Below are 22,250 nucleotides of genomic sequence, written 5' to 3'. Positions count from 1 at the left end.
TATTAAAGTCAAGTCTTAGATGGAATGTATTATGTATTACAACATAATGTTATTCATCCATGAATATAACTTATACAAACTCAAATTTACGAATTCACACACAACTTAAACTGAACATTATGTTGATAAATAATAAAGATTAGAGGTACCAAAACATGTAGTATGGTTTCAATTAATTCATAAAATAATCAATATTTATACCAACAAAACAATATTCAAAGATCTAGTTACAGTGTTGACTAAATAACCGTTTGGTTTGCATCTAAATTTCCAGGTTCGGTAAACACACTGAACATCAAGTGAAAGCTCAATCTTGATTTTCAAATTCTGTAGTTGTCTCATTTCAGAGATATGGTTCGAGTTCAAAATTTATGATTTGCCATTTCTTAACTTTTGGACTTTGACGCCAAGATTAATAACTGGTGTTGTTCTTCCTGTAATACACCAGATTTAGTATGATCAGTATACTTCACATTTTATTAAGTTATTGAAAAAGAAGAATATAGAACAGATTTGTATTTTATAAAAAAAAATATTATGGCTTTCCTACCAGAATTATTAGACTTTCAAGTTCTTTCTTTTTCTGCTTTTTGCATCTGGACACATGATTACATGCTTATTATTCTGCAAAACTATATAACTACCTTGATAATTGATGCCTCGTTATTATTTCAAATCATTATCACAACAATTATTTTGCCCGACTCTGGAGTACCATTTTGTATCTATTTCATGGATCAAATGTGTTCTGACAAAATTATTGAAGGTCATTGGCATTCATTAGTATTTCAAGTGTTGGTGAATATCTATTTATAGTAATATGACCTTACAAAACTTGTTTATCTTTTAACCTCTAATTTATTAATATGGATTTGATACGACATAAGGTGAAGTAAACCAGTAAAATCAATCGGGTATATGATCGAATCTTGAATACAATGTACACATACTGATTTTTTACATAACTAATTTGATATTCTGTCCGGGACGTGTTATAAAAACTTCATTACATTTTTCTCGCTGAACCCTTTCCTACAAACTAAGACAACTTGTATATACCGATATGTGTTTCATAAGGATTGTAAGATGGCGTGAATATCGTATAAAACTAAAAGCATCGCACTATGATTTCAAACAATAAATTTGTTGTGTGACCCATTTTTTTGTTTTGTTTGTTTTTACCATCAGTAGGTATGCTTAACCCAAACATTTAGAAGCAAATGTTGTAACAATATATTGTTCAACGGACAATTTAGGAAACAATTTTGAATTATAAAGGTTTCGTTTAGTATTATTAATTACGGGTTCCCATGAACTGTTTAAGCCAAAGATTCTAGGTAAAATTAAACAAACAGAACGCTCTGCACTAAATTTGGTACAATACGTTTAGATTATAAATTTTTCAGCTTAAATTCACCAGCAAATCACTCAAAATCAGCTAACACTACAAAAGCACCTTCATTAATGTCCCATAAATTTTAAAATATTGGTGCGTTTCTTTCTATGGCATCTTATTTTTCCAGCCTTCTTGGTATCACATTACTCTTGGTTAGGGTAAAGGTCTGCTCGATGTAGAAGTATTGCAGACAACTTTTGAAAATATCAACTTTTCCATTGTGTGCAATGGTCTGAGGTGATAACAATTTTGAAATGGATTTGATCCAACAATCATGTAACAATCCATCCTGATCAATCATCCTTTCCTACTTTCCAAAATCCAAATATTTGATAAATATACCCATTATAGATACAAGGGTTAAAATTCAGTATGCCATGCAGACGCATGGTTTGTCTACAAAAGACACACCAGAGAGTATTGATTACAAATAATCACCAAACGTTTTGCCAACTAGAACTATGGTAATCTATTCCGTGAGTAGAAAATCCTTATTACTGAGAAAAATTCAGTTTAGTTAACAGTTGATTTTTTAGGTCTATAATGATGGCCATATAAATAAAATTTATGTAGATATAAAAGTCACAGTATACAGTTATCAAGCTATGGTATGAGTTCCAATAAGACACCTCTCCATCCAAGTCACAGTTTGTAAAAGTAAATCATTATAGGTCAAAGTACAAAGTAAATGCCTGAATCCTTGTTGTAAAACCTACATGTGGATCTTTTCATGTCTTGATTTAGACAGCAATTGCTATATTGCGTTGGATACGTAAAATTGTGAATAAAGCTATTCACTAAAACCACGAAAATTGGTACCCCTCGAATAAAAGTCCTTTTAAATTAATAGGTAAAAATGTAAAAAAAATTGAATCGGCTGTCATCATTGTGTTATAATCTTAATTGCTATAAAACAAATAACTTTTTTAACAAAGAAAATCATAATAGCAGACTTGTTTTATACTCTTGTGAATTCTCGTGTATGACAAAACTCAGAAAAGACTCGTCTAAATTGCATTTAATTGATAAACTCAACAATACTTATCGTCATCTTGATGAGATTTTTTTTATGAGTTGTTATTGACCTTGAACTTGCTGCCAGTAACTGTGAGTACTCTTAGATCTGTACTTAGTGTCTTTTGTTGTTGGAATGTACAAGTACCCGGTCACATCCACTCTGTTTTATTTGTTAAATGTGTTTCTATTTGTATCTGTGCAGGACCATATGAGTATTTGGACCATACGCGTATGGTCATGACCATAAATTATTTGTATATTCTCATATGGTCCAACCATACGCGTATAGTCCGTCCTTACGCGTATGTTCGAGGTAATTAACATGTTTACTTTTAATACGTAACTCTTAATATACCCCTTCTAGTTGTTACCAAAGGTCATTTCATCAAAGATGTATTAAAAATTAATAATAACAAGATTAACCAAATAAAATAAATAGTTTCACACAGTAAATTTCATCATTAGTCAAAACAATAGGACCTATGGTCATTACCGATATGTTTTTATTACGAGTAGATGGTAAAATGTGGACTTGGGAAGATAACTTCAAAAAATATCTGTTACAAAAGAACTGTAAACTGACATTAATGTCGACATGCAGGTTAAAGTGCCTTATAATTTGCTTTCTTTTGAAACTTTGTATAATTAGCATAAGCAGTTCAGAATTTTGTTACTTATACGTGTTTTTGTTTACAAAAATGAATGAAGTCACCGGCAAGGACCCTAATTTATTTAAATTATCTGGTGATATGATGTACTTTAGTGACGATGGAGATCTAGAGATTCTTGAAACTTCGTTGATAGTCTTTTGTAGACGAAACGCGCGTCTGGTGTAAATATAAATTTTAATCCTGGTATCTATCTATGATGAGTTTATTTGCAATCACTGGGTTGATGCAACTGCTAGTGGAGATTTATTTCCCCGAGGGTATCACCAGCCCAGTAGTCAGCACTTCTGTGTTGACTTGAATTATCATTGATATGTTCATAAATCTAAATTAACTGTTTACAAAACTTTGAATTTTTGAAAAACTAAGGCTTTTCTACCTCAGGAATAGATTACCTTAGCTGTATTTGGCAAAACTTTTTGGTCCTCAATGCTATTCAACTTCGTACTTTATTTGGCCTTTTAATTTTTTTTTATTCGAGCGTCACTGATGAGTCTTTTGTAGACGAAACGCGCGTCTGGCGTAAATATCCAACAATGATGAGTTTATTTAATACATCAAAACGACCCAGGACCCAAGAAAAGCTATAATACCCTGTGGGAGTATACATGCAAGAATACAATTAGCGATGAAAACTTACTTTGACATCAATATTTAATGTTTATGTAGCCTTTGATTTGTAAATAATACTTTTTCATATAGCCATCATTGTTTGTTTTTTTTTTTTATAAATTAAGTTTTCTAATGCATATTATTAAAAAAATACCTATATGGTCCAAATACTCAAATGGTCCGGCCCGTTAATAACCAAACGAGTATATACTCATACGATCGGACCATATGAGTATACGCATATGGTCATGACAATACGCGTACGGTCCAAATACTCATATGGTCCGGAACATATCCGTCTGATGAGTTCAGCCTTTTTCAACTGATTTTATAGTTCGTTCTTATGTTGTATTGTTACACAACTGTCCCATGCTAGGGGAGGGTTGGGATACCGCTAACTTTAACTCCGCTTCATTATATATGTTTGTATCTGTAAGAGGCCTGTAATTCAGTGGTTTTAGTTAGTAGCTGTGTTACATTTTTGTTTTTCGTTTATTTTTTGGTACATTAAGTAGGCCTTCATGTTTCACGTTTGAATTGTTTTACATTTTTCGTTGAAAGCTGCCTATGTGGTATGGGCTTTGCTGATTGATGAAGGCCGTATGATTACCTATATCTGTGAATTTCTGTGTTTATTGGTCTAATTGGCAATCATACCGCATCTTCTTCTTTTTTTTTTTTTTTTTTATCAAAACAGAAAAAGGTTAAAGATTTAAAATAACATATACAAAGAACACTATAATACGTAATAAAGAGGATAAACAACCTCAGTACCAAAAATTTATACTTCAAGACTATCAAATATTATATGTGTTGATATGGAATATTTATTAACAAGGTCTTAGACTGATGGTATCTTTTTATAAACATCTTTAGAAATAGGATGATATCGTTTTGACATATCCTTGGTTCATCAACTTTTACTCAGACCCCGGTTACGTTTTATAAAGTCTGAGTAGCAGCTACAAGCTTTTGAATACCGAATGAATTAGGAAATATATCTCACATAAGTAGATGAATGTTCATATTCCTGCTCAGATGGGGTAAATTTATAATTTCAAAATTAAATCGTCTCGTTTGTCATAGATTCTGGTATTAAGATGACCTCTGATGTTAGATTCGAAGCTAAGCCATACAAATTATACACAAAATGTCGAAACAGTTAGTCAGTATCAAGGGCAAATGACAACGTCATAACTATTTAAAACAGACCAAACGAATCCACTCAATTGTGTAACTGAAATGCTAAAAAAAAAAATGAGCCGAATGCCCTCTAAAACGTTTTACAGTTTTTTTTTATCTAATGTTCTGCTGTAATTCTAATGAACCAGATAAAGAGAAGCTTTGGTAACATTCTGCATGTGCATGTTTAAATACACGATCCCTTACTGGCTTGTTTTTGGCTGTTGTCTGTCGTATTTTCGCCGACGAAGTAAGTAATAATTTCGCTTTGTGACCTGAGGACGCTTTACTGTGGTAGCAACATGCATGATGTCATTAAATATTTACTCTGATCAGACTGATTTACGGAAAATTAAAAAATTACAAAATTCAAAAATAAATTATACAATAAAAGGAACAATACAGACATCAAATCAAATTATTCAGACGACAAATATAAATGAAGGTAAAGAAGCTGTAATCAAGTATAGTGGTTGAATTTTGATGGCAAAACATTTAATATATAAGCAGGTAAATATCATCACAGGCCAATTATATCTACCTTTGAAGCTAATAATCGTCATTTAGGCTATCTAAATCTTGAGCGCTTTAAATTTATTCTATCGACTTAGTGTACATGCAAATGCAGACGAAAACTTCCAATGCATGATCATAATCTCAAAAGGTACACAACTTTATACTTGAAATAAAGAAAATCAAAACATTTATTTATAGAAAAGTTGTAAGCAGTATTTGCGTTTGACGTGTATATTTCATATAATTTTAAACTCTTGAATTCAGTCGAGTCTAAAAATAGAAAACAACTTGTCCCGTTTTTTTTTACATCGTTTAAGACATTTCTTTGATATCTTCGAATGTGGCATTATCATTTGTTGTAAGATACACAGTTACTGACTCTTCACCTTATTTCACCAAGAGTTCTGTGAAGGGTATCAATAGTGGGAATGAGTTGTCGGTGCTTCCGAATAACATGAGGTCATCACAGTTTTTGTTGTTTCTTGTTTTGTTCCTCTTGGTTTTCTTCTTGATCAGTAGTTATATATTGTTATTGGAGCCCCTGGTATCTACAATTTTGTTTCACTGTCTTAATGTACTAATTTTGTTTAGGTATTTCATTTTTATGTAAGTAATATTAACAGACGAAGACGTCATCAATGCAATACTGGCTTTTTAGTACTCTACTAAACGATGCATGTACGTGTTGGATTAAACATACATAGTATATTTTGTTTTGTGAAAATACAATTGAAGGATTATAATTTAGTACGCCAGACGCGGGTTTCGTCTACATAAGACTCATCAGTGACGCTCACATCAAAATATTTATAAAGCCAAACAAGTACAAAGTTGAAGAGCATTGAGGTTCCAAAATTCCAAAAAGTTGTGCCAAATACGGCTAAGGTAATCTATGCCTGGGATAAAAAAAATCCTTAGTTTTTCGAAAAATTCAAAGGTTTGTAAACAGGAAATTTATAAAAATGACCACATTATTGATATTCATGTCAACACCATAGTGTTATTTGCTACGATAAGGATTAAGTGTACCAGTTAAGCTAGCTGATCCTTTAAAATTATTCAGATAAAGAAAAGTGAATCCAGTCTGCGCTAAAAGGGATTTTTCAACACATAGTAAGGCGAATATAATTTCATAATACAAGCACATATCTCAGTCTGTGGTTAATTAAAGATCTCAAAAGTGATTACATATACTTTATTGTTAAATTAAGTAAGCCTCGTTGCTGTCCATGTTTTCCATAACATGTCTATCTCCTTAGTACTCCTCTTCCCCTAGAGTAAACTGCAGTAAAAAAAATCACGAATTAATGATTATAAAACATATACAAAATAGTTTATGTCAATGATATAGTTTGAATTAGACCGTTGATTTTCCCGTTTGAATGGTTTTACACTAGTAATTTTGGGGCCCTTTATAGCTTGTTGTTCGGTGTGAGCCAAGGCTCCGTGTTGAAGGCCGTACATTGACCTATAATGGTTTACTTTTTTTAAATTGTTATTTGAATGATGAGTTGTCTCATTGACACTCACACCACATCTTCCTATATCTATCATTTGGTTGAAAAGTGTAACTTTGCAACATAGAAAACGACGGATGCCACTTGGGGAGCAGCATCTGCTGTTTCAAAAAAAAAACAAACAACAAACGACACAAAGAAAAACAACAGTGTACAAAACAAAACATAAAACCTAAAGACAAAACAATACAGACACCATCTTATAATCGGGGAAGATAGCAGGTGTTCCAGAAGTGTTAGCAGTTCTATGCAAAATGTGACGACTTCATGGTACTATTAAAGAAGACGTCGATAACCTTTTCAACTGACTGCTCGTCGCATTATAGAGTATTTGCAAATGAGTTTTAAATAACCCTTTGACGTCAAAAAATTGTTAACTAAGCAATCGGTTATGTAAAACTAAAATCCTGCAACTGGACTTGAAAATGAAATGAAATAAAGGGAAGACAATAACTTTAATGGAATACACAACAGGGACATTGAAAAACTTCAGAATTTAAAACTACAATCACAACTAAAGCAAAAACAGGAACCCCTTGAAAACTAAGGATGATGTCAAATGCTGGTGTATGATAAGTAGATTCTACTTCCAATGTGACACCTGACGTGTTGCTCTTTAAAACAACATAAATGACCAAACAGATAGCAATTAAAAGCAATAAAGATTAATATGGAACAAAAAATAAATGATACCCCTGTCAAATATGACAACTCCATAGCGCTGCTAACGAGTCAATTATATAATAATCTCTATCCAGACTATTTGTAACCTTCGTTTCTAAAGGCTTTAATTTTTCATTTTTTTAGAAAACTAAAATCTACGAGTTTAAAAACACACGAACATGTAAATATTGCTCAAACCACGAAAATTGATACCAACGAATTAAAGTACTTTCTCATTATCTCTATCTAACAGATGACTGTTTGAAAATTGAAAAATCTTTATATCTTTGTGATATTGTTAAACATATAACGATTTAGGTGAATAATTAACCTTTAGATAGTCTCATTCCAAAATTTTTTAAAACTATTTTTGGAATATCGCTGATTTGAAATACATGCGAACAAATTAGCAATGCAAAATTCCCAAAACAAAAACGTACACGAGAGAAAAAGTACATATCCAGTAAGTTGATGAAAATTTGGTATCCGTCAACTAAGATGAAGAAATAAATACTCACGATTGCAACTTTCACAACATCTTGAATGCATGTTATTCGGGTTCTTATAGCATTGTCCACTTTGAGCCCAGTATCGACAATTTGGGTTCTGGTCAATACAACCTACGATATCAATGTTCAATCATCTTTATATGTAACTAAACCAACAATATTAATGGTACAAGTATCTTTTATAAGTAACTAAACCTACGATAGCAATGTAAAGACATCTTTATAAGTAACTAAACCAACAATATTAATGGCACAAGTATCTATCAAAAGTAACTAAACCTACGATAGCAATGCAAAGACATCATTTATAAGTATCTAACATTGCATTTTAGGCGTTAAACAGTTGCCAGAAAAATTATTCTAACTAAATGTATCGAGATAATTTAATAATGATATTTTAGTTGTTCTGCAGCCCATTTGAAATGCAGCCTGCTAGTAAGGGGTGTAGCAATCATCTATTTTTTCCGCTCGTTGGTAGCCTTTAAAGATAATTGATTCAACGTTCAAAATTTATATACTAATCGAACAATGTCTACATCAAATTTCTTGCAAGCAAGAAGTACGCACACAAAATATTGTTTAACTTTAACGTCTTCTCCTACTTACGATTGTAATCTATACTTACTATTACAACTTCTACAACAGCTGACACGCATATAACGAGAGCTATTGGTGCATTCTCCAGTACTGGCCCAGTAACTACATTTTCTGACCTTGTCTCTACAGTCTACTAAAGCGATAATACGACTGACATCTTGATAAATACTATTGACTACCGATTAGGCCTTGCAGTTTAATACATATGATGGTCATAGACACTAAGTACACTAAGGAATTGACCAACTAACTTCAAAAGAAGGGTTATGGCTTGCTCTTAAAACAATATTCTGATCTCCAATTTAATGAGAAAAACATATATTGTGGTCAAGCAGGTGACAAACTAATGTTCTGATTTCTGATTTTCGGAATACATGTATTGTATAATGCTTATTTCGGAAAATATATTTTGGTGATAGCGTTGTAAATCTAAATATGTTTTTACTCAGAAAAAAGACATACCCGCTTTTTGAAGCCAAATGATCGGGCTATAAATGTTATTTTTTTTCAATACATGGACATGGACAGTATTATGCTGGACCCGAATCCATAAGTTACTAAATCCAATCGTAGTACTAATTTTCAATATAATGGAGTTTGATGCAACTGTCATACAAGTGAATGATTTATCTAGCTATGAAACCAGGTTAAATCCACCATTTTCTACACATGCTAATGCCTGTACAAGTCAGGAATATGATAGTTGTAATCCGTTCCTTTGATGTGTTTGAGCTGTTGATTTTGCAATTTGATTAGGGAATTTCCGTTTTAATTTTTTCTCGAAGTTCATTTTTTTTGTTGTTTTACTTTTTATCGTATGCCATGAAGTAGAATTTGTCCGTTCGGAGTAAATCATATCTTAAGTAGCTTTATGCGTATTCTGGGCAATTCTGTTAGTGTCCATATATTGAAAAAAAGGCAGCAATTCTTGAAAAATATCATTCAACTTATGTCTCCAATTTTTTTTATGATTAACTGTGATTGAATCATGATGTGACACGTGGCAAATCCTGATCAACACTATCAAAGACATAAAATCCTATCGGCTTTAAAACCTTTTTTTTTTAATCCAAAATATATGCGTTCATGTATAATAACAAGAAATTCTATTATTTTTCATAACATGTTATTGACAAATGAAAGAGGTGATTCATTTTTTGATACATTTATATTGTAATTGAATTCATATATATCAAATTCATATATTCGGGAGCATAGCTTTCTAGAAACGACAGATACAAAACAAAGGTTACGAAAAAAGAATCAATCCGGAAATAAACTGCCGTATAGTTCTTATGGACTTTACCGTTAACCACTTATCCGTTTCAAAATTACAACCTAAATACCGAACAGTTAACCACTTTATCATTCCAATAATCAAACATTAACTCCTTACCTATACCAAGCATAGTACCGTTAACAGCACTGTTAATAACTACAACGAATAGAACAACAACAAACAATTGCATCTTGTGTATTCCTGGGAAAATGAATTGAAACAATGGTATGCAATACATCAATAACCGCCTTGATTTAAGAACTACAAAATCATTCACATACAGTTTAAGTACAACATTAAATCAAACAGAACCTTGATTTAAGAACTACAAAATCATTCACACACAGTTTAAGTACAACATTAAATCAAACAGATATGGGTTTTAACCGATGGTAATATCAGATGATCAATCACTTCACACCTGTCAGTCAAAGGGAGAAAAAAAAATAGAAAACAAGCGAACATTTCATTTGCTAATCTCTTCAGGGGTCCGCATACATGTATATACAAAGTTTGCTAATCTCTTCAGGGGTCCGAATACATGTATATACAAAGTTTGCTAATCTCTTCAGGGGTCCGAATAAATGTATATACAAAGTTTTTGCTAATCTCTTCAGGGGTCCGAATACATGTATATACAAAGTTTGCTAATCTCTGCAGGGGTCCGAATACATGTATATACAAAGTTTGCTAATCTCTTCAGGGGTCTGAATACATGTATATACAAAGTTTGTTAATCTCTGCAGGGGTCCGAATACATGTATATCAAAGTTTGCTAATCTCTTCAGGGGTCCGAATACATGTATAAGCAAAGTTTGCTAATCTCTGCAGGGGTCCGAATACATGTATATACAAAGTTTGCTAATCTCTTTAGGGGTCCGAATACATGTATATACAAAGTTTGTTAATCTCTTCAGGGGTCCGAATACATGTATATACAAAGTTTCGATAAATAATTGACTTTTCTTATATTTAAAAATACTATCTGAACTCATACTGCCGACCCTACATGCTTGAGACGGGCATGTTAACTTATGAATGAATTATATATTAGAAAAATTATATAAAAATATCTAATGACTGGATGAAAACATTGTTTAAGTACTTACATGTACGCGTTTACAAAAAATATATTCTTTGGCTTTAAAAAGGCAACAATTGATTGTTTCATTATGACCAAATAACAAAAAAAAAAACACCGAAAGCTAAATGTGTCTTCAACACAGCGTGAAAATCCCGCACCCAAGAGCGTGCCTCAACTGGTCCTTTAACAAAAATGAGTACTAGTTCACTGATAATAGAGGACATAATTATTTCGAAAACATATAGATGAACTAATACTTATATTTAAAAATACTAACTGAACTCATACTGCCGACCCTACATGCTTGAGACGGGCATGTTAACTTATGAATGAATTATATATTAGAAAAATTATATAAAAAATATCTAATGACTGGATGAAAACGTTGTTAAAGTACTTAAATGTACGCGTTTACAAAAAAAAATATTCTTTGGCTTTTAAAAAGGCAACAATTGATTGTTTTCATTATGACCAAATAACAAAAAAAAAACACCGAAAGCTAAACGAGTCTTCAACACAGCGTGAAAATCCCGCACCAAAGAGCGTGCCTCAACTGGTCCTTTAACAAAAATGAGTACTAGTTCACTGATAATAGAGGACATAATTATTTCGAAAACATATAGATGAACTAATACTAAAAATCATACAAGACTTACAAAGGCCAGAGGCTCCTGACTTGGGAGAGGTGCCAAAATGCGGCGGGATTAATCATGTTTTGAAAGATCTTAACCCTTCTCTATACATCTAGCCAATGTAGAAAAACAAACACACAGCAATACGTACAGTAAACTCATTTTAAAACAAGTCCGAGTCAGATGTTAAAATAGGTAACACAAGAAATGAAAGCAAAATTACAATGATACATAGATAAACATAATAGATTTCTAACGTTGTTAAACAAAAAAGGATGTCACACTTGCGTTTACATTCGAAGATAACTAAGATTTCCTTTAATGAATAAGAAATTAAAGACATATGAAAACCATAGCATTTTACAGCAACACAATATATACATTTCAAAAATCCATTCTTATTTTTTTTCTCACCTTTTTCATTTAAAGAGATTTATTGCAGGGCATTCTTGCGTCACTGATGAGTCTTTTGTAGACGAAACGCGCGTCTGGCGTGTATACAAAATTTAGTCCTGGGTATCTATGATGAGTTTATCATGTTTATTTACATGATATTTTTCATATCATATGTATCATTAGCATGCGGTGAATATCAACTCTAGAACCTTAGACTCTTAGATATTAAACTCTATATAATCTCTGATATTAAACCTTTTGATAATAATACATCTGATATATTTTTTTTTACTTTTTGTTAAATAAGTTACTCTAATTAAGGTACAGAAGTTAACTGATGTAATATTCTCGCTCATCGATAGACAATTCAATGTTACAAAATTAAGGCAGGCACTCAAAGAGGGGTTTCCAAAAATAGCGAGAGAGGGAAGCAAAGTATTCATTTTTTTCTGACTTGATTTTTTAGTTTTTCTTCTACAGATTTTGCAATCAAATTAGTACACAAGCTTTGATTTAGTTATTTTTGGAAAAATAAAAAAAAGAGTTAAATGAGAGAAAAACAATATGAAATTTAGTCAGAATGATAACCGTCTTCAATCTTCTTTGGAGAGTTTCCTATAACTTCCTTTTTTTTTAGTATGGCAGCGTTGTAAACGATTTGAAAGTATAAAGATCAATATTATTACAAAGTGCAAGACTAGTACTACTAATTCTGGAATATATTTAATTTTTTCAGCAGGTATTATTTCTTAATGATCAAATTATACAAAAGTGAAAGTTGAAAACGTATCAGAGTACAAATGCAGTTAAACATAATTTGTAGAAAATTTCTAAATTTCAAACTGTCTTGGATTCTATGTTAAAAAAACATATGTACGAGAAAATAGTACTTACTTTGTTTGGTCTGACTGAATTCAGTTACTGAACTACATTTTCAGATGTTTATATATACCATTTGGTTAAGTTATCATATGCAATATTAACCATCATAAGATACTTCATGATATAATGATATAAATTACATGCTATATATACATGTAATTAGTACATAATACAAATGTACCTAATTTTAGGACTGTCATTTCGTTTCGTCACATAAATGACAATAGTTTTAAAGGTTTGTCTCTTTACATATTACTTAGTGAAATTTAGAAATTAAGAAAATTAGAATTGTAGTTTATGACAGGTTGTTGACAAATAATTTTGATAATATTTGGGTGTAGTTGATTCTCATTCGCACGATTTCGACATTTCAGCAACATGTTTTTAGACTTTATATTTGATACAGAAACCTACTTTAGATATTACCGCTACAAGCATCACTACACGAATAAGATTCATACTTAAATATTACCCCTACTGTCGACACTACAGAAGAGTACAGCTATACATAAAAAAAAATATGCTGTGATGATTTATATTTGTCACAGATTCCTACTTTAGTTATTAATCCTGCTACCAACACTACAGGAATACAGATTTTAAATTATTCAGAGATCACCCCTACTAGCAGAACTACACGAATACAGATATCTACTTTAGATATCACCGCTACTAGCAACACTACAGGAATACAGATTTGAAATTATTCAGAGATCACCCCGACTAGCAGAACTACACGAATACAGATATCTACTTTGGATATCACCCGTACTAGCAACACTACAAGAATACAGATGTTAAATTATTCAGAGATCACCCCTATTAGCAGAACTACACGAATACAGATATCTACTTTAGATATCACTGCTACTAGCAACACTACAGAAATACAGATTAATAGGCGGTTTCGTCTACAAAAGACACATCATTGACGCTCAAATAAAAAACTAATAAAGTACCATGTTGAAGAGAAGAGAATCGAGTTCCCGAGTTCCCAAAATCCTAAAAGGCTTTGCAAAGAACTGCTATAATGGTTATATTTTCTGTGGGCGGGAAATCCTTAGTCTTTCGAAAAAGTCAGTTTTGTTAACATTTAATGCGATATTCCCGTGCTTGCATTTCCTATCATGATTTTCTTGATAGGGGGTTGCTGCTCACAAGGAAGCTATTAAACAAAGAGTTCTAAATGGTGAAGTTGAAATCATCCCTTCGTAAATTTTACGAACGCCATCACGAGTTTGTTGACAGTTATGGAATAACCGTTTCACAAATGATATCGGATGGCACCTTTTATAAAGGCTGAGTAGCAGTTGATTGCTCTTAAAAACCGACAAATTATACATATTAAATACTTGTTCGGCTTTATATCTTTTTTTATCTGAGCGTCACTAATGGCCACAGACCACAATTAATTCCTCTATCAGTTCTTTATAACGTTTTGTATCATTAAAAAAATTGCACCATGCACTTTTGTCAAATTTTTTGTGTGTGTAATGTATAGTCCTAGTCCAAATATATATTCAGAAAGATTGAAGCAATCACTTCTACAAATTTAGCCAATACACATCCATACCCCTATTGACAAGTCAAGAGATGTTCCGAAAACTGTAAATATGACCTTTTTGCACTTGGCCAAATCACTCATTTCATATCAAAAACAGTTTAAATACAACATCCAAAAATTTATTTCACCTCTCTTCTTTCATTTCCACCCCAAAAAATCTAAGAAATGAGTGAGGAAGGGAAAGAAAAAAATTAAGGAAAAATTCGATCTAATTAAAAGGAACTATATTCGTGGACAACGAAACGCGGGGTCAATAATTGTGGTCTTGGGCCTATTAGGGGCCTAAAACTTGACCAATTCTAAAAAAAACTTGGCATGATTTAAGCTTAGTATATTATAAAACAGTTTGCAAACTTTCAAAGACATGTGATACCAAATAAAAAAAAATGTGGCATTTTTTATATCTGAACTTTGGGGGCTGAATTGTGGCGTTGAATTAGAACAATTTCAACTAATAAATTTGAGCTTTTAAAAACCAAAAGATATCAAAACTAACACTTTTTAATGTCTCTATGTATAAGTTATCGTCTATTTAAAGCAACAGATAGCATACTTCATGTATCAGACTTATGAAAAATGGCCAGAAGTTAATTTTATATGAGCCTGTGCCAAAAATAGAGGTTTTCAAATAAAGCCAGGCCTTATATCAAATGTAATATTTTTCACGTACCACAATTTTTTGAAGTTGTTAAGTTATCAAAAAAACTAAAACATGTTATAAATGTACTTTAACTTGAAATATAAGTTTCAAATAGCATAACACATGTGGATAAAATGGTCTTTTGCAATGTCAAGCTTAAAAAAACAGGTTGTCAATTTAGGCCGTTCCCTACATTTGCATTTTAAAAAGCATATAAATGATATGGGATATGGAGATATGCTTCTTTTTGCTTAAATCTGTGCTTAGATATGATAAAACATGGAGCCTGGATGTAACAAGACTCTCACTTTCAACTATATATGTAGACAGTATGGTCTGATGCAAAGTTTATTAACTTTACTGTTTAATAAAAACCTGAATGAAATTTTAGCCTCAAAAGGCCAATATTTTAACCACTAGCTATCCAACTGAAGAAAATAAAGGTAGTCTGTGAAACAGAAATTGTTAAACAATTAGTAATAAGTGTTTTTGATATAGATTCAGTGAAATCTGTTTAGGAATACAACTTTTAAGTGCATAGAACTTCACATTTCACCTGCTGTGTATACTGACCGTTAGATTTGGACCATTAAAACATCACATTTTGCACTCTTTTTATGTTTATATCTACTTTTGTTTGTGTTCAGAGTTCACAAATGAGTAAAACAACTGAAATGAATACCACAAACACAAATAGATATCAGAAAAAATCTGTCGGAGAGAAATTAAGCATGCTGTTTTTGCAAAAATATTGAAAAAAGTGAAATAGCTACATTTTGGGCATTTAACCTGAAAAGTGACTTTTTCACAAAATTTCTATCAAATGAAAGTGAAAATCATTTCTTCTCATGTAGTTTGACAAATTAATACCAATTGATCATTCAGAGAAGATGTCAAAGTAAAAATTCAAAATTTGCTGAAATGCACCTCCTAGGCCACAGACCACAATTAATTCCTCTATCAATTCTTTATAACGTTTTGTATCATTAAAAAAAATTGCACCATGCACTTTTGTCAATTTTTTTGTGTGTGTAATGTATAGTCCTAGTCCAAATATATATTCAGAAAGATTGAAGCAATCACTTCTACAAATTTAGCCAATACACATCCATTCCCCTATTGACAAATCAAGAGATGTTCCGAAAACTGTAAATATGACCTTTCTGCACTTGGCCTAATCACTCATTCCATATCAAAATCAGTTTAAATACAACATCCAAAAATTTATTTCACCTCTCTTCTTTTATTTCCACCCAAAAAAATCTAAGAAATGAGCGAGGAAGGGAAAGAAAAAAAATTAAGGAAAAATACACTCTAATTAAAAGGAACTATATTCGTGGACAACGAAAAGCGATGAGTCTTTTGTAGACAAAACGCGCCGTATTAAATTATAATCCTGGTACCTTTGATAAATAATTACACAGTATCAACGAAAAATGACAAAATCATAATGATTAAAAACAGACAACGACAATCCCCACAATTGTTCAATTTTAATACAAAATTAACATATTAAAAAATCTAAAGCCCTCTCTAGCTGATTTTTTACGTTTTTTTTCTAATGATATGATGTAATTCTAATGTACCAGATAAAAAGAATCAATTTCAAACATGTTTTATCACGCCACGTTTTAATGTGAATGTCTCAATGAACGATTTTGTTTTATGTGGTTGCTGTAGCTACTGTCTCTCATATTTTAGTGACGTAGTCAGTAAAATTTTGGTGTGTGACCTAAGGACGCTTTACTGTATATACTATGACAGATTGGACGCAAATACGGAATTTACCAAAATCAGTATTATAATACATTCAAGTAAAGAAGGTGTCATTATATCGCCAGTGTCAAATTGTTTGGATTGTGTAGGCTAAGTTGTTAATACAGCAACAAGTAAATATCACTGACAGGTTCATTATATCTAACATTGAAACGAATTATGATAAATTATGCTATTAATTACTCCAAGGCTGTAAATGTGTGTTATCGACTTAGTGTAACTGGAAATGCAGTCTAAAATTTCCGATGGGGAAAAATAAATTCAAAGTGGACACAGTATTATGCTTGATTTAAAGCATAGCAAAATAAATATATCGCATTTTTATTACCTGTCAACAGCTGTATTTTTTATATAAATCATTTTCCTTTGGAATCCGTTCGTCCCAATATACACATCAATATAGATTGTAACGGTTAAGGTTGTGCTTCTACACCAACTTTTGTTAAATATTAATAATAGGATACTATTAGGTTGCAATCAACCATAATACAACATATCGAATGGATTTTTTGGCCAATGATGTTGTACGGTAATGGGGGTTTCAAAACTCACCCTGTGTGACCGAACACTTATTCTTATAGGAGTTATCTCCCCGCGTCCCCTTTTTTTGTTATCGCTATATCTCTAAAACCGTAAAAGATTTTAGCAAACTGTTTTCACCAAATTGTTTGTCTACTCTTGAGCATGATTTGGTTAATTTGACTTGAGTCATCAGAAGACATCTTATGGGAGTTATTTCCCTTTGAAAATTTAAGATAGGCGATTGGTTGGATAAATTCATACGTTATAAGTCGTAGAGGTCTTCAGTCTTTTGATATGAAGTCCTTGGTCCATTTGAAGGAAATTGAGGTCAAGGTCAAAGGTCAAGGTCATGTTCTAAATTTTGAATTGTGCTTGTTATCGTTATTCTGTGACAGTAAATGTTATGATGAGTTTGCCAAATGACTGTTTACAATAAGGCGCAACTTCAACCTATTTCAATCAAAGTGTTTTGGTTAACCCTTATACGAGTTTTCTCCCCTTACGTATTTCAAATCAGTATTTCTCCACAACAATACAAGTGATTGATCTTCGGTCTTCCGTTTTGAGTTAACTGACCTATGACCATGAAATTGAGATCAAGGTCGAAGGTCAAGGTCATGTTATAAATTTGGAATTTTGCTTGTTATTGTTATTCAAAAGAAACTGTTACAGTTAATGATATGATTTGTTTGCCAAATTACTGTTTACAAAAAGGCGCAACTGCAACCTATTTAAGTCGAAGTTTTTTGGTTAACCCTTATAGGAGTGTTCTACCCTTATGTATTTGAAATCAGTATTTCTCCACAACCATAAAAATGATTGACTTGGGGTCTTTTGATTTGAAATCACTGACCTATGACCTTTAAATTGAGGTCAAGGTCAAAGGTCAATTTGACGTTCTAGATTTTGACCTTTGCTAAAAATTATTTTCTGTTCATAATAAAACGATTAAGTCTTCTACATATACCTATTAATCTTTTTTTATATCAATTTGAAGAACCAAATTACATCAACAAAGAGTGACATTTTCTAACATCGTTTTTTAAATTTCATTCTTATTATCGAGGTGGAAAGACCTTCAATTGTTCTCTGAAGAATTGGTTTTTAATTTTACTATGTTTTTGTTGTTGTCTACAATGGAAGTTTGGAAAAGAGCGTCTTTAATGATCAAATAAGTTCAAATCTTTTAAATACACTAATTGAATCGTTTGAAGTAGATAATTCAGTCTTTAAAAAATTTGAAAAATCTTTCATAAGATGTACTTTTAGGTCAAAATTCGCCGTTACCAGAAATTCTTCTTTTCCTAAAATGAACTGCTTATTCCGTATGTACACTTAGTTTTATCATATAAGAAGAGTTAGTCATTCATAGTATAAATGGAATATTTTGCAAAAAAAACTTTTCTAGAGAACATACAATTTTTTTGTAGAGTCGTCTTGCTCATTCTTTATTTCTTTTATGTAGTGTTTAATTTGTTCTTTTTTTCGTTTACCGTTTTTTCTTGTGGTTGTTTTGTCATAACGTTGTCCTATTTTTCTTATTTGAGGTTCGTTTTGCCTCATTATTCACTTTTCCATCGTTTTACAAAAATCAGGATACAGTAACGTAGCATAGCAAGCACGATTACTATTGTTTTGTGTTTGTCTTGTACAAATCTTTTATATGTAGTCATACAAGCGGCAATTTCAATGCTCTTCAAATTCGTACTTACATGGCAGGTTTTGTTAATAGATATATATTCAAGCGTCATTGATGAGTCTTTGGCAGACGAAATGCACGTCTTGCTTATAAAATCTATTTTCAAGGTATATCTTTCAAAACAAATTATAACGAACACATACATTTTATTACATAAAATATCTTCAAGAACAGCATTAGGTTGGTAAAATTTACAAACCTAGCTTCTTTTTATGGGCTAACATTGTGATTTCTCTCCAGTATGAAGCCAATGTTTGTTTAATTGATGGTTGATACAACTTCTGACCGGAATAGTTATGATTAGTTCCAGGTCTTTTGAAATGACCGTCAACATTTCGGACAAAACACAACAATTCTTTACTGGACACGGATATGTTTAAGAATTTCAATAAGGCCACAATCTCCGCTGATGTATTTTGTATAAGCTCGTCATACTTCACAATATGTAGTCTTCCTTTAAATGTCAACCATATTTTATTGAAATTAAACCAGTTGTCCATTTCCTCGAACAAAAATGGCTTCCATTCGGTAAAGATTCAAATAAACAATGAGTTCCAACATTATTCATTTTAGCAAAAATACGGGGATCAAAATAACATATAAGTAATAATTGAGTTATGAATTTTAAAAGCTCTTAAGTCCATAACATTGTGAATGTGAAAAGGGATTTTGCAACATATTTAGTGATAAGCAATATACTTATGTTTATTGTGAAAGCAGGTGGGGCCTATTTCTACTGTTTTCGTTACACTCACAATTCCCATGAACTCAAGTTTACAAGTTGTCGAATTCTGATGGAAATTGAATATGAAAGAGTCGTCTGTATATCAAAATATTAAAATATTAAAATCAGATTGCTCTTCAATTCTACGCATTCTACGCATTTATGTCAAACATACATCAAAGTATGTCTTGAACCAAAATCAAGGTAATTGTTGTTTGAAAGCTTTTAATAAAATTGAGAATGGAAATGGGGAATGTGTCAAAGAGACAACAACCCGACCATAGAAAAAACAACAACAGAAGGTCACCAACAGGTCTTCAATGTAGCGAGAAATTCCCGCACCATGAGGCGTCCTTCATCTGGCCCCTAAACAAATATATACTAATTCAGTGATAATAAACGCCATACTAATTTTCAAATTGTACACAAGAAACTAAAATTAAAATAATACAAGACTAACAAAGGCCAGAGGCTCCTGACTTGGGACAGGCGCAAAAATGCGGCGGGGTTAAACATGTTTATGAGATCTCAACCCTCCCCCTATACCTCTAGCCAATGTAGAAAAGTAAAATTCAGTTCAAGAGAAGTCCGAGTCTGATGTCAGAAGATGTAACCAAAGAAAATAAACAAAATGACAATAATACATAAATAACAACAGACTACTAGCAGTTAACTGACATGCCAGCTCCAGACTTCAATTAAACTGATTGAAAGATTATGATTTCATCATATGAATATCAGGCACAATCCTTCCCGTTAGGGGTTTAGTATCATACCATCATAACATATATGAGAAGAACATAACCCGTGTCATGCCAACGACTGTTTTTGAATAAATGTGTTTAGTTCCGATGCAAAGACCCTATATAGTTATCAAAGGTACCAGGATTAAAATTTAGTACGCCAGACGCGCGTTTCGTCTACATAAGACTTATCAGTGACACTCATATCAAAATATTTATCAAGCCAAACAAGTACGAAGTTGAAGAGCATAGAGGATCCAAAATTCCAAAAAGTTGTGCCAAATACGGTTAAGGTAATCTTTTCCTGGGATGAGAAAATCCTTAGTTTTTCGAAACAATTAAAGTTTTGTAAACAGGAAATTTATAAAAATGAACACATAATTGATATTCATGTCAACACCGAAGTGCTGACTACTGGGGTGGTGATATCCTCGGGGACGAAACGTCCACCAGCAGTGGCATCGACCCAGTGGTGTAAATAGTTATCAAAGGTACCAGGATTATAATTTAGTACGCCAGACGCGCGTTTCGTCTACATAAGACTCATCAGTGACACTCATATCAAAATATTTATCAAGCCAAACAAGTACGAAGTTGAAGAGCATACAGGATCCAAAATTCCAAAAAGTTGTGCCAAATACGGCTAAGGTAATCTATTCCGGGATGAGAAAATCCTTAGTTTTTCGAAAAAATTAAAGTTTTGTAAACAGGAAATTTATAAAAATGAACACATCATTGATATTCATGTCAACACCGAAGTGCTGACTACTGGGCTGGTGATACCCTCGGGGACGAAACGTCCACCAGCAGTGGCATCGACCCAGTGGTGTAAATAGTTATCAAAGGTATCAGGATTATAATTTAGTACGCCAGACGTGCGTTTCGTCTACATAAGACTCATCAGTGACACTCATATCAAAATATTTATCAAGCCAAACAAGTACGAAGTTGAGGAGCATAGAGGATCCAAAATTCCAAAACGTTGTGCCAAATACGGTTAAGGTAATCTATTCCTGGGATGAGAAAATCCTTAGTTTTTTGAAAAAATTAAAGTTTTGTAAACAGGAAATTTATACAAATGACCACATAATTGATATTGATGTCTATAAGTGAATCAATATTAACGCCAAAAAATGCAATCTTTAATGACCTGACATCAGTATCGTAACTATATCCCTTCTTAATAAGTCTATTTTAAGGTTTTGTTAGTTTCTGAGGTGAATACTGACATTTTTGTGCTTTATAAAGATTATTTCCATAAAAAAATGGATGTGAAATACATGAACGTATAAGAAGTCTGCATGTTGAGCTATATTTACGAATGATGTCCTTATACCGATGATAAAATTTAGAAAATGTTTTGACTAGTTTGTGATATCGAAAACCCTGGTGTAATAATTTGTCAGTAATACATAAATTTCTCTCGTTAAAATCTAAAACATTGTTACATACACGAGCGAATCGTACAAGTTGAGATATATAAACACCGTAAGATGGTGACAAAGGGAACGTCACCATCTAAAAATGGATAATTAACGATAGGAAATGAAAAATCATCTCTTTTATCATAAATTTTAGTATTAAGCTTTTCGTTAGTGATATAGATATCAAGATCGAGGAAAGGGCAGTGGT

The 22,250-nt window shown here is 32.1% G+C and overlaps 1 protein-coding gene across 2 annotated transcripts in view; it reads right to left on the bottom strand.

Annotated features, from left to right (window-relative positions):
• Positions 1-6,571: 6,571 nt before the first annotated feature.
• LOC143075711 (uncharacterized) overlaps positions 6,572-22,250 on the bottom strand; it is a 135,737-nt gene continuing 120,058 nt past the window's right edge. Inside the window, exons 4-7 of one of the 2 annotated variants that reach the window (XM_076251265.1) lie at positions 10,074-10,157; positions 8,706-8,807; positions 8,090-8,191; positions 6,572-6,673 (exon numbers count right to left, since the gene is read on the bottom strand). In XM_076251265.1, coding sequence (XP_076107380.1) covers positions 6,639-6,673; positions 8,090-8,191; positions 8,706-8,807; positions 10,074-10,157 — 323 coding nt within the window. In that variant the 3' untranslated portion in view covers positions 6,572-6,638. The remainder of the gene's footprint in view (positions 6,674-8,089; positions 8,192-8,705; positions 8,808-10,073; positions 10,158-22,250) is intronic. The other variant, XM_076251266.1, reaches the window with a different exon arrangement.

Source organism: Mytilus galloprovincialis, chromosome 5 (assembly GCF_965363235.1).
Source record: "Mytilus galloprovincialis chromosome 5, xbMytGall1.hap1.1, whole genome shotgun sequence".
Taxonomy (NCBI): Eukaryota; Metazoa; Mollusca; class Bivalvia; order Mytilida; family Mytilidae; genus Mytilus; species Mytilus galloprovincialis.
The sequence above is the reverse complement of the archived record's forward strand: the minus strand, read 5'-3'. Positions and strand labels throughout refer to the sequence as shown.